Source organism: Ctenocephalides felis, unplaced genomic scaffold (genome assembly GCF_003426905.1).
Source record: "Ctenocephalides felis isolate EL2017-DRISC unplaced genomic scaffold, ASM342690v1 CF-g0.4_SCAFFOLD_01170, whole genome shotgun sequence".
In the NCBI taxonomy this organism is placed as follows: Eukaryota; Metazoa; Arthropoda; class Insecta; order Siphonaptera; family Pulicidae; genus Ctenocephalides; species Ctenocephalides felis.
This window is the reverse complement of record NW_020537324.1, coordinates 83,168,011-83,181,699: the sequence shown is the minus strand read 5'-3', so window position 1 is coordinate 83,181,699 and position 13,689 is coordinate 83,168,011. Positions and strand designations below refer to the sequence as shown.

At 27.9% G+C, this 13,689-nt stretch overlaps 1 protein-coding gene across 1 annotated transcript; it reads left to right on the top strand.

The window, feature by feature from the left end:
* Positions 1-802: 802 nt before the first annotated feature.
* Positions 803-8,962, top strand: LOC113365716 (zinc finger protein 532-like). The gene is made up of 3 exons (XM_026607240.1): positions 803-1,043; positions 1,113-1,231; positions 6,124-8,962. Exons 1-3 carry the CDS (start codon positions 987-989, stop codon positions 8,876-8,878), a joined length of 2,931 nt encoding a protein of 976 aa, XP_026463025.1. The 5' UTR covers positions 803-986; the 3' UTR covers positions 8,879-8,962.
* Positions 8,963-13,689: the final 4,727 nt, after the last annotated feature.

Genomic DNA, 13,689 nt, shown 5'->3' with positions numbered 1-13,689 from the left:
GCCTTAAGGCAAATTGCTGAAACTTCCCGTACCGTAATGAAATATTTGTGGAATATTTCAAATATATTATTACCTACAAATACTATAACTTTCATTATTTTTGCTATCTTATTGTTATATCTGAGCAATACAAATGTAAATCATAAATCAATTTATCTCCAGAATCGCTCATATTGTAAAATATGTTTTGGTGTGAAGAGTAATTTCAAAAAACAATAATTATTATTTTTAGGTAAACGGTAAATATTAGTATGGGATATTAAGAAGTTGTAGGCGTGGGTACAGGACAACGTTTGTTGGGTCATCTAATATATATATATATATATATATATATATATATATATATATCAAGAATGTAATGTTTAATCTTATTTTTAATCATTAATACTTATAAACAATTATAATGTGTTATTCACAAATACAAATGTTTGACTAACCTATGAGCCTATAAATTTTCATTTATTAAAACTCTAAAGTTTTCGCTTGCATTTCTTTATGCAAAAACAATATTTATATATATATATATATATATATATATATATATATACAACAATATAAATTTCAACGTTCGACTAGATTCGAATCTGCCGCCTTCGCAAATCCTTGCAGGTTGGCTAAAATTTCAGGTTATCCACCACACTACTCCTATGAAACGAATCGCTTGAGCGAAAAGCAGAGAAGAGCAGAGAGAAGAGTGTCTAATTTAAGCCACTCCCTCCACATTTTTCGATTGCACTCTTTTTTGCAGGATACACAACCTGTTTTCCCCACTGAAAAAAATGCCAAAATGATGTTTCGGCGAACAGGTCATTGTTGTTTTAGCTAATAATTAGCTAAATTAAATCATTAACACACGCAGCATTTATGTAGTTTTAATAAAACACACGAAAGGAATATGGATATAGAAGATGCAGAGTGTAATTGATTGTGTTGAGGAAGATACATAACTTTTGTTGGTTAGCCAGGATTATTTATAGAATTTAACCATGGCGAAGCCATCGGCACCGAAGAATCCAGTGTTTTTGAAATCACTAGGTTTACAGGTATTTACTTTTGCACATTTTATACATTTCATGTACAACCAAATATGTATATGTTTTTGTTTTGTTCAGGCTGCATCACAGAAAGAAGAAAGTTTATATGTACCAGGTTTCAAACGTACTATCAAACAATATATTCCATCAGTACCACCTGATATTAAGCTGCACGAATGTTTGGATTGTGGAGACAAGTAAGTTTAAAGAAAACTTTAACAGTCGTTGTATACAAACAACAAATTGTGTACGTAACTTTGACAGATGGTAATTTGGTAATGTTTAATGCTCAAAGGTACAAATTTAATATTTATATTTATATGCTTGATGAAGGTCAAGGTTTTAATTGATTTTTGTATGTTTTGGATTTGATTTTGTTGTTTATATTGGAGGTTATACAAGATTGTAACGGATTTCTCACAAAAATTATAACTAAAATCTCTCACATTACTAACAATCATATATTAAAGTAGTAAGTAGATGTGCCAAGTTCCAAATGTACTATGAAACAATATATACCATCAGTACCACCCGATATTAAACTGCACTGTAAAAGTAAACTGCAATGTAAAAGAGTTTAACAGTCGTGTACAAACATAAAATTGTATATGAAAACTTTAACAGATGGTAATTTTTAAATGTTTAATGCTCAAAGGTACAAATTTAATATTTATATTCATGTGCTTGATAAAGGTCAAAGTTTTAATTGGTTTCAGACTTGATTTTGTTGTGTATTTTGAGGTTATACAAGATTATAATAATTCACAAAAAGTATAACTAAAATCTCTCACATTACTAACAATCATTTATTAAAGGAGTAAGTAGAGGTGCCAGGTTTTAAACGTACTATCAAATAATATATTCCATCAGTACCATCTGATATTAAGCTAGACGAATGTTTGGATTGTGGAGACTATATATTTTCATTTGTTAACTATTAACAAGATTGACTTCCATTTGTTTTTCGTGAAGTGATACAAGTTTGTACTACAAATTACAAGTATTTTCTTGCAAAATACATAACTAAAATTTGTGATCTTACTGCTAACTTCTTTCAAGTATTTTTAATCTAGTGAGTAAATGTTTTAATCGTTAGATAAAAGAGAACTCTGTCATTATATACAAATTACATATTTGTTGCCCATAATGTAAAAGAAAACTTTAACAGTCGTTGTATACAGATGGTAATTTTAATGTAGTGCTCAAAGGTATAATATTAATATTTATATTTATGTGCATTTTCACAAAAATTATTTATTTATTTATTTATTTATTTAATGCCCAAGGCGATAATACAATATAATTACATTTTAAAGCGTACAAATTATAAACTAAAGATAATATGAGATAATTTAACCATTAGGAGTTCATAGATAGCTTTGTATATATACATAACACTTAATATAAACTGAGTAATTATAACTAAAATCTTTCATGTTAGTAACAATCATTTATTAAAGTATTAAGTAGATGTGCCAAGTTTCAAACGTACTATCAAATAATATATTCATCAGTTCAGAGTTTATAATGTAAAAGAGTTTAACAGTTGTTGTATGCAAACAACAAATTGTGTACGTAACTTAGATGGTATACATAACTTATAGATGGTATTTTAATGTAATGCTCAAAACCGTTTAAAAAATACTTTGCTAAGTACACAAAAGACATATTATTATAAAGCTTGAATAAATTTAAATTATGTTGACAAATACGTTACAAAGTTAAGGGCAACGATGAGCACAACTTGATATTTGTATATAATTATAAAGTTCTCTTTCATTTAACAAAGGATTCAAAGAAATTAAACACCAAATTGTATACGTAACTTAAATGGTATACGTAACTTATAGAGGGTAATTTTAATGTAATGCTCAAAAGTACAAATTTAATATTTATATTTATGTGCTTGATAAAGGTCAAAGTTTTAATTGGTTTTGGATTTGATTTTGTTGTTTATATTGGAGGTTATACAAGTTTGTAACGGATTTCTCACAAGTTTTCTTCTTACAAAAGATGTAACTAAAATCTATCATCTTTGTAATAATTGCTTTGAATCATTTACCAAAGTAGTAAACAGATGTTTGAATTGTGAAATAAAATATAACTGTCATTACCATACTTGTCGTTGCACCAAATTGTGACAAAAGTTTACCAAAGTAATTATAATTTGTTCAAGCCCAAACACTTTATATATAATATTTGTCTCGTCATGTCTTTTCTACTCTTGTCAAAGTATGTTTTGAGAGCTTTTTTTATTAACAAGATTGATTACAGTTAGAATTGCTTATATTAAAAGTAGTTTCTTTATAACACAACATACAATTTGTATGAGTCTTTATAGAGTTAATATTTTTTTCAATTCCTGATAAGAAATGAAAAATAACTTTTTCATTATATACAAATACTATATTCGTTGCTTTGACAGACGTTTGTCAATGTAATTTTAATTTGTTTGGATGTCCAAATATTTATTTATTATTCAACGCCCAAGGCAATATTACTTTGATAAAGATCAAATATTTCTTAAGAGTTCTGGGATTTGTTTTTGTTTCTCTTAACAAGACTTGGTTCCGTTTGTACCATATTTCTTACAAGTTTTTCCTTATAAAAGTGTTCTTAGTGTTATCTTCTTTCAAGTTTTTTGTAAGTATATAAATAAATGATGGAATTCTGTGATAAAAGAAAGCCTAGTCATTATGTACAATCACGATTCTCGTTGCTCCCAACTTTGGCAGACTTGTACCACTATGGTTTGTAATACAAATAGATAAGATACTTTGATTGTTATCAAACAAGTAAATGTACAAATTTTATATATTTACTTGTTTGATAATAATCAAAGTATCTTTTAAAGGATTCTGTGATTTACATTTGGTTTTATTAACACGATTAAAAATTGTTTGTTTTTCTTGAGGTGATACAAGTTTGTACTACAAATTACAAGTTTTAATTTTGTTTAAATCTACAAATATAATATTTATACTTACATGTTTGATAATGATCGAAGTATGTTTTGAAGGATTTTGTGATTTGCATTTGTTTCTATTAACAAGATTGAGTTCCATTTGTTTTTCGTGAAGTGATACAAGTTTGTACAAGATTTATTACCAATTTTCTCTTACAAAAGATATAACTAAAATCTGGAATCTTACTACTAACTTCTTTCATTTTTTTTTAATCTAGTGAGTAAATGTTTTAATCGTTAAATAAAAGAGAGCTTTGTCATTATATATAAATACCATACTAATTGCTACTAACTTTGGCAGAAGTTTGTCAATGTAATTTTAATTTTGTTTAAATCTACAAATATAATATTTATACTTACATTTGTACTAACAATCAAAGTATCTTTTGAAGGATTTTGTGTTTTGCATTTGTTTCTATTAACAAGATTGAGTTCCGTCTATTTTTCTTGAAGTAATATAAATTTATACTTGATTTGTTACAAGTTTTCTCTCACAAAATATATAACTAAAATCTGTAGCCTTAGTGCTAACTTCTTTCAATCTTTTTTAAACCAGTAAGTCAATGTTTTGGTCGTAAAACAAAAGAGAGCTTTGTCATTATATACAAATGCCATACCCGTCAAATTTAATATTTATATTTACATATTTTGTATTGATCAAAGTATGTTTTAAAGGATTCTGTGATTTGCATTTGTTTCTATTAACAAGATTAAGTTCCGTTTGTTTTTCGTGAAGTGATACAAGTTTGTACTACAAATTGAAAGTTTTTTCTTGCAAAATACATAACTAAAGTTTGTGATCTTACTGCTAACCACTTTCAATCTTTTTATAAGCTAGTGAGTAAATGTTTCAATCATTAAATAGAAGATAACTTTATTATTACCGTACTCATTGTTGTTCTAACTTTGTGCTGGTTTTATCAATGTAATTTTATTTCATTCAAAGATCTAAATACGATAATCATATTTATGTATTTGATAAAGTTCAAACTTTGTTTTGAGGATTGTTGGAATATGTTTTTGTTTTAACAAAATTTAGTTGCATTTGTTTCTTTTTGGTAAGTTTATATTGAAATTTTTTTTCTTCCAAAGGATATAGTTTAAAATGTTATTTTATTAATTTTTTTGTTAAATGAAAGAGAACTTTGTGATTATATACAAATATTAAGTTGTACTCATCGTTGCCCTTAACATCGAAGGTATTTCATAAACATAATTTATTATGTTATATAAGGTATTTGTCAGCATAATTTAAATTTATTCAAGCTTTATAATATCATGTCTATTTATATTCTTAGCAAAGTATTTTTCAAATGGTCCTGCGATTTGTTTTTATTATCAAGATCAAGCAAGATTGAGTTGTATTTGACTTTCTTTTGAAGTGCTATAACATTGAAGTATTTTTTTCTTAAAAAAAAAAATGTTATTTTAGCGCTAAATATATTATTGTACTCATCATAACTTTGATAATGTAATTGTAATTTGTTTAAGGCCAAGGGCATTAAATATGATATTTATATTTATGTTTTTAGTACTCTCCTCAGAGTATAATAATTTATATCTGGGATTTATTTTTGCTTTTGTTAAGGGGCACACCTAGTGTGACAACCTAAAAAAGGCCATTTTTCGGGAAAAAAATAAAAATACTAGTGAATCGATCTATTTAAAATTTTGAGGGTATATTTATACATGTTTTGAGAAACACAGTAAACTTTTGAATTAAAATGTTAAATATTTTTGAAATGACACGCGAACTCCGGCGGCGCCAAAAAAAAGGTCCTCCACTGCTGTAGTGATTGCATCCTTTTCCGTTAATAAAACTAAAAACTATTTAAGATATCGATTCAAAATTTTAGTATGTTATTTTAAAGGTATAACCTATCGAAATATGGAAAAAAATAAAGTTCGATTTTTTGAAAATTTCACACTAGGTGTGCCCCGTAAGAACAATGTTTGTATTCTTGATTTACATTTGATAAAAATTCGTACTAAATTTTTTAAAAATAATTTCTTTTCAAAAATATAACATTTTAGTGCTAAAATATATAATTTATGTAACTATATCAATTGTATGTGTGCGAGTGTGTTTATATAAAAATATCTCTATATTTTTATTTTATCCAGATTTGTTCTCAAGTCTTCCTACGATATGCACGTGAATAGGCACACGGCCACAATAGAACATGTTTGCAAAATATGCCGACAAGCAAATGTATTTCTAAACCCTTGTCAAGTTTTGTCCCATGCAAGAAAACACACAAACTACAGTCTGAATGTAAATCAAGAAAATCTGAATCACATTACAATAACACCTATAACACAACTGCAGTTCAAGACATCTTGCCTAAAGTTTTATGATAATGATCTGGATCAGGCTATGGAAGACTTTACGGGGGTGCGATTGACACCAAGTAGTAGTAGTAGTAGTAGTAGTTTGCAACAACCAGCAATTAATGTACCAGATTTGCAACAGCCACCTCAAGGACTTTTGATTTTACCCAACCAGAATGGTGTGCCGAATTTAATTAATCCGTTTTCTAATCATAATTTCATTCTGACTGATAATGGTCTGGTGGCTGTGCCTAATGTAGCGCCTAATTTGAGTCCATTCCAAATACAAGCACCAATTGCACCAGTGCAAGAACCGGTTAACACTAATCCTGCACCACCTCAGAAAGTTGAGATTAAGGAAAATATGAATGGGGGTTCAAAATCCTTGCTTAAAACACAAAAGAAAGTGGCTGAAATCAAAACTGCATCACCAGCAAGACAAGAATCATCTGCCACATCGACTCCTGAGCCTGCAAGAAAACCTACAGTTAAAATAAAAGACATAGGGTCTTTACTAAAACCTTCAGTGACTTCCAATTTGCAACAAGTCAAGACCGGACCTAGTCCAGTCGTTGCATGGGCCACAACCGGTGATAGGATATGCATGGAATGTAATAACTATGTTAAACCATCTTTGTCTCTAAAAGAACATTATTCAACATTGATTGGAATGTCCATACCACCTACTTGTAAAATTTGCCAGATTCAATTACCGAGCAAGTGTGCTTTATCTTGTCATATGCGTGTGCATTCAGAACAACCGCCTTTTATTTGTCCAGATTGTGTACTCAAATTCCCAACGTACAGCCAATTGTTTGAACACATGACGAAAGTCTGTTTTCACCTTGACAAGCGTGTCAGGCAAAAATGTCCTGTTGAGAATTGTAAAGCCAAAGTTTTTCCCAATGTTGTCGCGTACAAAAAGCATTTAGTAACATTGCACACCAGGTCGATATTTAAATGCAACTTGTGCCCGATAGCTTGTTATACAGAAATTTCTTTAAATACTCATATGAATGAAAAGCACTTTGGTTGTTCGGAGACTGCAAGTCCGTACCACCAGTGCTCGTTGTGTCCGGACAGACTAATTCCTAAATCTAGGTTTGAACAACACATTGAAGAACATGTACAAACTGCTCCGAAAATGAATATGTATTTGTGTAAACACTGTAACAAATTCAATATGATGAGGAATAATCATGTTGTGCATATTGCAAATTGTCAAGGCCAAAAAACTGTTAAGAGACCTCAAGCGGAAGACAGCATCAGCATAGGTGGTGATGCGAAAAAAATTAAACTGGGCGAAGTTAAAGCACCAGCACCTGTACCAACACCTGCTCCAACTCCGACATCAACTCCAACACCAGCACCGGACAAATGTGTGATTAAATTGAATGTATCGAAAGCAGATGCTTTGAGGTCTGAAGCCAGTCCAAAAGTAGTCCTTACACCTTTACTTAACGGGGTAAAAAAGACAGTAAAAACTAATTGTTTTGATTGCAAACGTGAACTAAGTTGCACATTTACTGGAGAACACGAACGACAACTACCTATCAGATGTCCACAATGTTACAAAACCACTTCGAAGCAGCAAATGAATAAACTGCCGTGTCCTGCTTTGGTTAAAATCGACACCAAAGTACCTAACAAGGATAAAAAGTTGGTAAAACCTGAAAGCAAACCTGTGGACAGAAAGTTGATTGAAGTTGATGTTGAGGAGGTGCGTCCTAAAAAAATTGTGGAGCTGGACGTTGAACGAATGAGTGAATACACTTGGACTGTCAAGAATAAAGTGCAAAGTCTATTAAAGGATAATGGAGATAAACAAAATGATGTAACTGTGATAAAACTGGAGAAACCTAATGGCAACAAAGGTTTGTCAATATTACCAAGTAGTATAAAGATAATACCCAGAAAATCTTTGGACAAGGAAACAAAACCTGATAAAACTGACCAGACAAAAACTGTTGACTCTCCAAGACCAAATACACCTTCACAAGACGTCCCCAAACCTGAAGACCCAAACAACTTGGTAGATACCGATGATGACAAAATGATAATTGATGAAACCAAGCAATCTGAAACCAACACCAGTACAAGTCCTTTACCTCTATCCCCCGACTCAGAAGACTCCACAATCTCCAAAGACTTCCTATGCGCAGTGTGCCAATTCACCACCCAAGACCGTGACCAGTTCAAATTCCATGTAGCAACTCACCGAGACGTGGACACTGCCTACCAGTGCATGGAGTGCGGTTTAAGTTTTGCAGTCAAACCCACTCTGGCTAAACATTTAGCAATGAAGCATCTGATAGAGGACATCGATAACTACATAGCCTGCAACACGGATTGTGTGGATAAGGAAGCGGTGAGGGCTGCCTTGGCAAGTGTTATCGTGGGTACGACTGTGGAGGACGTTGTGGAAAATCAGTGCAAGATTTGTAAGGAGAAGTTTGAGACGGCTGCTGATCATGATAAGCATTTTAGGGTGCACGGTATGGCTTTTTTGAAACAGAAGGAATTTGATAAAATTACTTCGGAGAGTTAAATGAGAGATTATAGTGATTGACAAATAAGAATTGAATGATATTTTTACGACAAAACTATTGAAAGTGGAGTTTAGTTTATATACAATTATGTGCAACAGTGATTAATGAATTCATTTATAATCAACAAAATATAAATATATATAAATGTATGTATATTTAATATTTATCTATATACGTAACACATTCTTTATATAAAATTAAAATAAAATTTAAGTTTTACAATGGATATGAATCAGATATTTTTAATTTGTGATATCGATTTACAAGTGTATATATATATATATATATATATATATATATATATATACATATATATATATTTCAAAGTAACTAGCAGCCCATTCGTCAAAATAAAAAAGGTATAAAGTATTAAAAACTTTTATTTATACGTTTCGACACAAGATGCGTGTCATCATTCATAATGCGTTTCATGCGTCATAATGTTACATTTCAAAACTTTTAGTCAAATTAGTTTTCAAATCTTTTAGTTATTCATTTTTTTCAAAAAAAAAAAAAATGTTTTTTTCTAATATGTTACAAGTTTAATTTTTTTTAAATAAATTTTTTGAGTGTTTTTGTCCTGTGGTGTGTATAATGTTTCTCTATGTTATAATTAATCTATATTGGTTTTATATTAGTAAATAAAATTTTCAAATTGTTGTAGTTGCTGAATGATGACACGCATCTTGTGTCGAAACGTATAAATAAAAGTTTTTAATACTTTATACATTTTTTATTTCGAGGAATGGGCTGCTAGTTACTTTGAAATATGTTTCAACGTCGAAAAAACTACCAAGATATATATATATATTTATATTATATATATATATATATATATTTATATTTATATATATATATATATATATATATATATATATATGTAAAGCTTCAAACAAAGAATCCAAAAAGTAACAAAAAGCAAAAAAGTTTTTTAAAAAATCATTTCTTTATTTATTTATTGGCGACGTTTCGGAACTAGGTACGTTCCATCTTCAGGACATCAGCCAAGAAATATGATCTTGATAAGATTTAAGCAAACAATATGTTTAAGAAATATATAAAATGATGGATTTTTTGTATATAAATTGAATAAAATTGTGGAAAAAATAATGTACAGAAATATGATAATATAATCAAAATGAAAATGATAAAAATAAATGAGTGGATTATATGACAAAATATCAGAAATGTTGATCTTTAAATTATAAAGAAATTTTGAATTACAAAATTTGTTTCTTCGTCTGAAAAGTAATTTATAAAATCACTTGTAAAATAGTGTTGGTTTATAATCAATCATACAGCTAATTAATTCTGTTTTTTTGTAACCTTTTCTTAAAACTTTCTAATATTTTTTATATTTCTAATATTTAGTTATATAATCCACTCATTTATTTTTATTAATTTCATTTTGATTATATTGTCATATTTCTGTAATGTTATTTCTTCCACAATTTTATATAAAAAAAATCCATCATCTTTTGCTTTTCTTAAACATATTATTTGCTTAAATCTTATCAAGATCATGTTTCTTGGCAGATGTCCTGAAGATGGATCGTACCTGGTTCCGAAACGTCGACACGAAATAATTAAAAAAATGTTTTTTTAAAAAACTTTTTTGTTTTTTATTACTTTTTGGATTGTTTGCTCGCAGCTCTACAAAATATTTATATATATATATATATATATATATATATATATATATTGTAGAAGAATGTTTTTATTATAGTATCGTTCGTTTCGGTTCCTGATTTGATCCATCTTTAATGCATACAAAGAAAATCGACTAAAAAATATGAACACCAATTGATATAACGTCGATTTATATGACAATTTTTAATAAATATTAAATTAAACATATAAATAAATAATTTAAAAAAAACTCTTCAGCGAGACATGTTATTCTTTGAAAATTCGTTTTAAATTTCTCGATTAAAATTATTTAATTGTTTAATTTAATATTTATGAAAAATTGTCATATAAATCGACGTTATATTAATTGGTGTTCACATTTTTTAGTGAGTTTTTTCTTTAATTTATTTGTATGCACTGAAAATGGGTCAAAACAGGAGCTGAAACGTTTGATATTACAATAAAGACATTTTTCTTCAATATATATATATATATATATATATATATATATATATATATACACGTACTATATATTATCATTGTCGTTTTGGAACTATATGCGTTCCATCTTCAGCACATCTGTCAAAAACATTTTTGTTTTTTTTGTAAAGAATGTATTTTTTTTGTTTTGTTTTTGTTAAAGATAAACAATTATGTTTAAAATAAATAAAATGAATGAATGGATTTAATAAAGCAGCAGAATTAATTATACAAGAATATAAATTAATTAAATTAAATTATATATTTGTTTTATCGTTTTTAATTTGGTTTTATATTATTTTATATTCTTCTATAAATATATATATATATATATATATATATATATATATAAATGAATTATTAATTATGAATTGAGTTTATTTTTACATTGTTTAAATTTATAACATTTTATTTGACTTGACTGGCTTTATTAATATTTTATCAATAATTTTATTATTTCTAATAAGTTTTACTATTTTTTTATACAATTTATATTATACACATTATAAATATAAATGGATGTTATATTTATTTGAAATTTTAATTTTGCCAAGTTTATTTTAAGGAAACTATAACAAACGGAATAAAATATGTCGAGAATGAATAATTAATAACATTATATATATATATATATATATATATATAATATAATGTAAAATAATGCTTTTATTAAATGAAATGAACTATTATGTGAGTCTCGAGAAAAGTTAAGATTTTATTTTAAGTTGTTTTTAATTCATAAACAAAGTGATGTGTCTCAATTTTATTTTTTATAAATAATTTTACTTATATTGATAGTTTACACAAAAATTCGATTTTTAGTACAAACAAACAAGTTATATTTGTCTAAATGAAAAATAAACAATTATTATAAAATATGCCTAGTTGTAGTTTTTATTAAATTTTTTAATTTAAGACTTGTGTTTCAGGTGATAGAAGCACATACTTTATTGATAGTTTTTTCGACGTTGAAACATATTTGACAAAAAACAAAAAGAAATATGTTCAGAAAAAATAATTTTCTTTATTGTACGTTTTGACACTTGATGTGTGTCATCATTTAGTAATCACCAAGCATGAAACTTCAACATTTTAAAAAAAAATTTAATCTATTTTACCTATATGTGATGAAAATAAATGAATGCGCCTGGACAAATTTGTGAAATATGGAAATAAATTTATGAATTTATTAATAATTCCGGAGACTAATGCAATTGTTTGCTTTCTCCAATACAATGTATTTTAGTAATTTTAATTTTCTTCTAAATTTCACCACGTATTAAATTTCTTTATCTAAATTTATCTATCTCAAAGGAATGCACTCTAAATAATGGACAAAGCCTCTTCCTTCTGCTGTCATATGGTGGATCGTAAATTTCAAAAATCGTTTTTAACAGCCGATAAAAACAGAATATTGTAAATGCTGTCTATTTTTATAAAATCGGACATTTATATATATATATATATATATATATATATATATATATATACTAGCATACCCGGCCAAGCGTTGTTGCGGCTTATATTGAAATCCACCTGATTAAAATTTGAATCCGTTTACAATAATACATATAAAAATCTGCCAAAAATTATTTTAAAAAATCAGCAATTTTTTTTATTTATTTTTTCAATTCATCAACCTGTTCTGGTTATCAAAAATGATTTTTAGTTCCGGAATGAAAAGAAGTACCGGAACGAGCGTTTGGTGACCTGTGTGTACGAGTGTCGCATATAGACAAATTTTGCTTAAATATTTTCCACTCTTAGTTAAATTATTGAGTATTCTAATTTATCATTTTAATGGGGACATGTGATGATTAGTTTTTGGCAAAGGCAGGTTCAGTTGTTTCCAAGATACGGGGCAAAAAGAGCCAAAAATGGTAATTCCGTTTTTGAGAGAATGGAGCGTCCGATTTGTTAAAAAAAATATATATCTTTGAATATTTCATAACAATAAAACGGCAAAAACTTTGTTTAAAACTCTGTGTATATATATCTTTGATCATTTAAAAAAAAGAGTGCGCGTAAGGTTCACACGCGATTGAAGTAAAACTTATTTGCTACTGTACAAGATGGCACTTAAGTAAAAATAAATACATCATATAACAATTTTGAATAATGTACATATTTATTAGTGTCAACCATTTATACACATTTATATAAAGATAAATTATAAATTATATATTTATAATAGCATTAAAAATATGTATAATATACACCACCTTAAATCAGGCTAAGAATTTTGACATTTGCACATTTCAGCCAGCATGAAGTTGGCGACGAAATAGAAGTTAGCCGTCAAGTTGAAATGTATTGGATTCATAACTTTGACAGCTAAAACCTGTCAAGATCATTATTATCACAGCCAAACAAGTATTATTATTATTATGATTATTATATTGTCTCATACCAAGATGATAGCCTTTACCTTAGACAATATATTACGTTAAAATACAATATATCTTGTTCCCTCATAGCAAATATTGCAGAAAAAACGAAATATATATGTCAATTCCAAGACATGAAGTATTTCGATTTAGTATTATAACATCAAAAGTGTTTCAATTTTATTTCATTTACTGAACCTTCTATTTGTTTTTGTTGAGTTTCAGTTAGCTTCCACTGAATTAAGGTTAAGATCGTAACCAAACCCTATAAATATGTAACTGTATGATAAAATGTAACCCTATGCGTAAAACGT

Bases quoted from the DNA above. Each gene is read 5' to 3' on its own strand.
- LOC113365716 (XM_026607240.1), top strand. From the start codon at position 987: ATGGCGAAGCCATCGGCACCGAAGAATCCAGTGTTTTTGAAATCACTA. The intron at 1,044-1,112 runs GTATTTACTTTT...TGTTTTGTTCAG, and splicing joins TGAAATCACTAGGTTTACAG to GCTGCATCACAGAAAGAAGA. The intron at 1,232-6,123 runs GTAAGTTTAAAG...TATTTTATCCAG, and splicing joins TGTTTGGATTGTGGAGACAA to ATTTGTTCTCAAGTCTTCCT.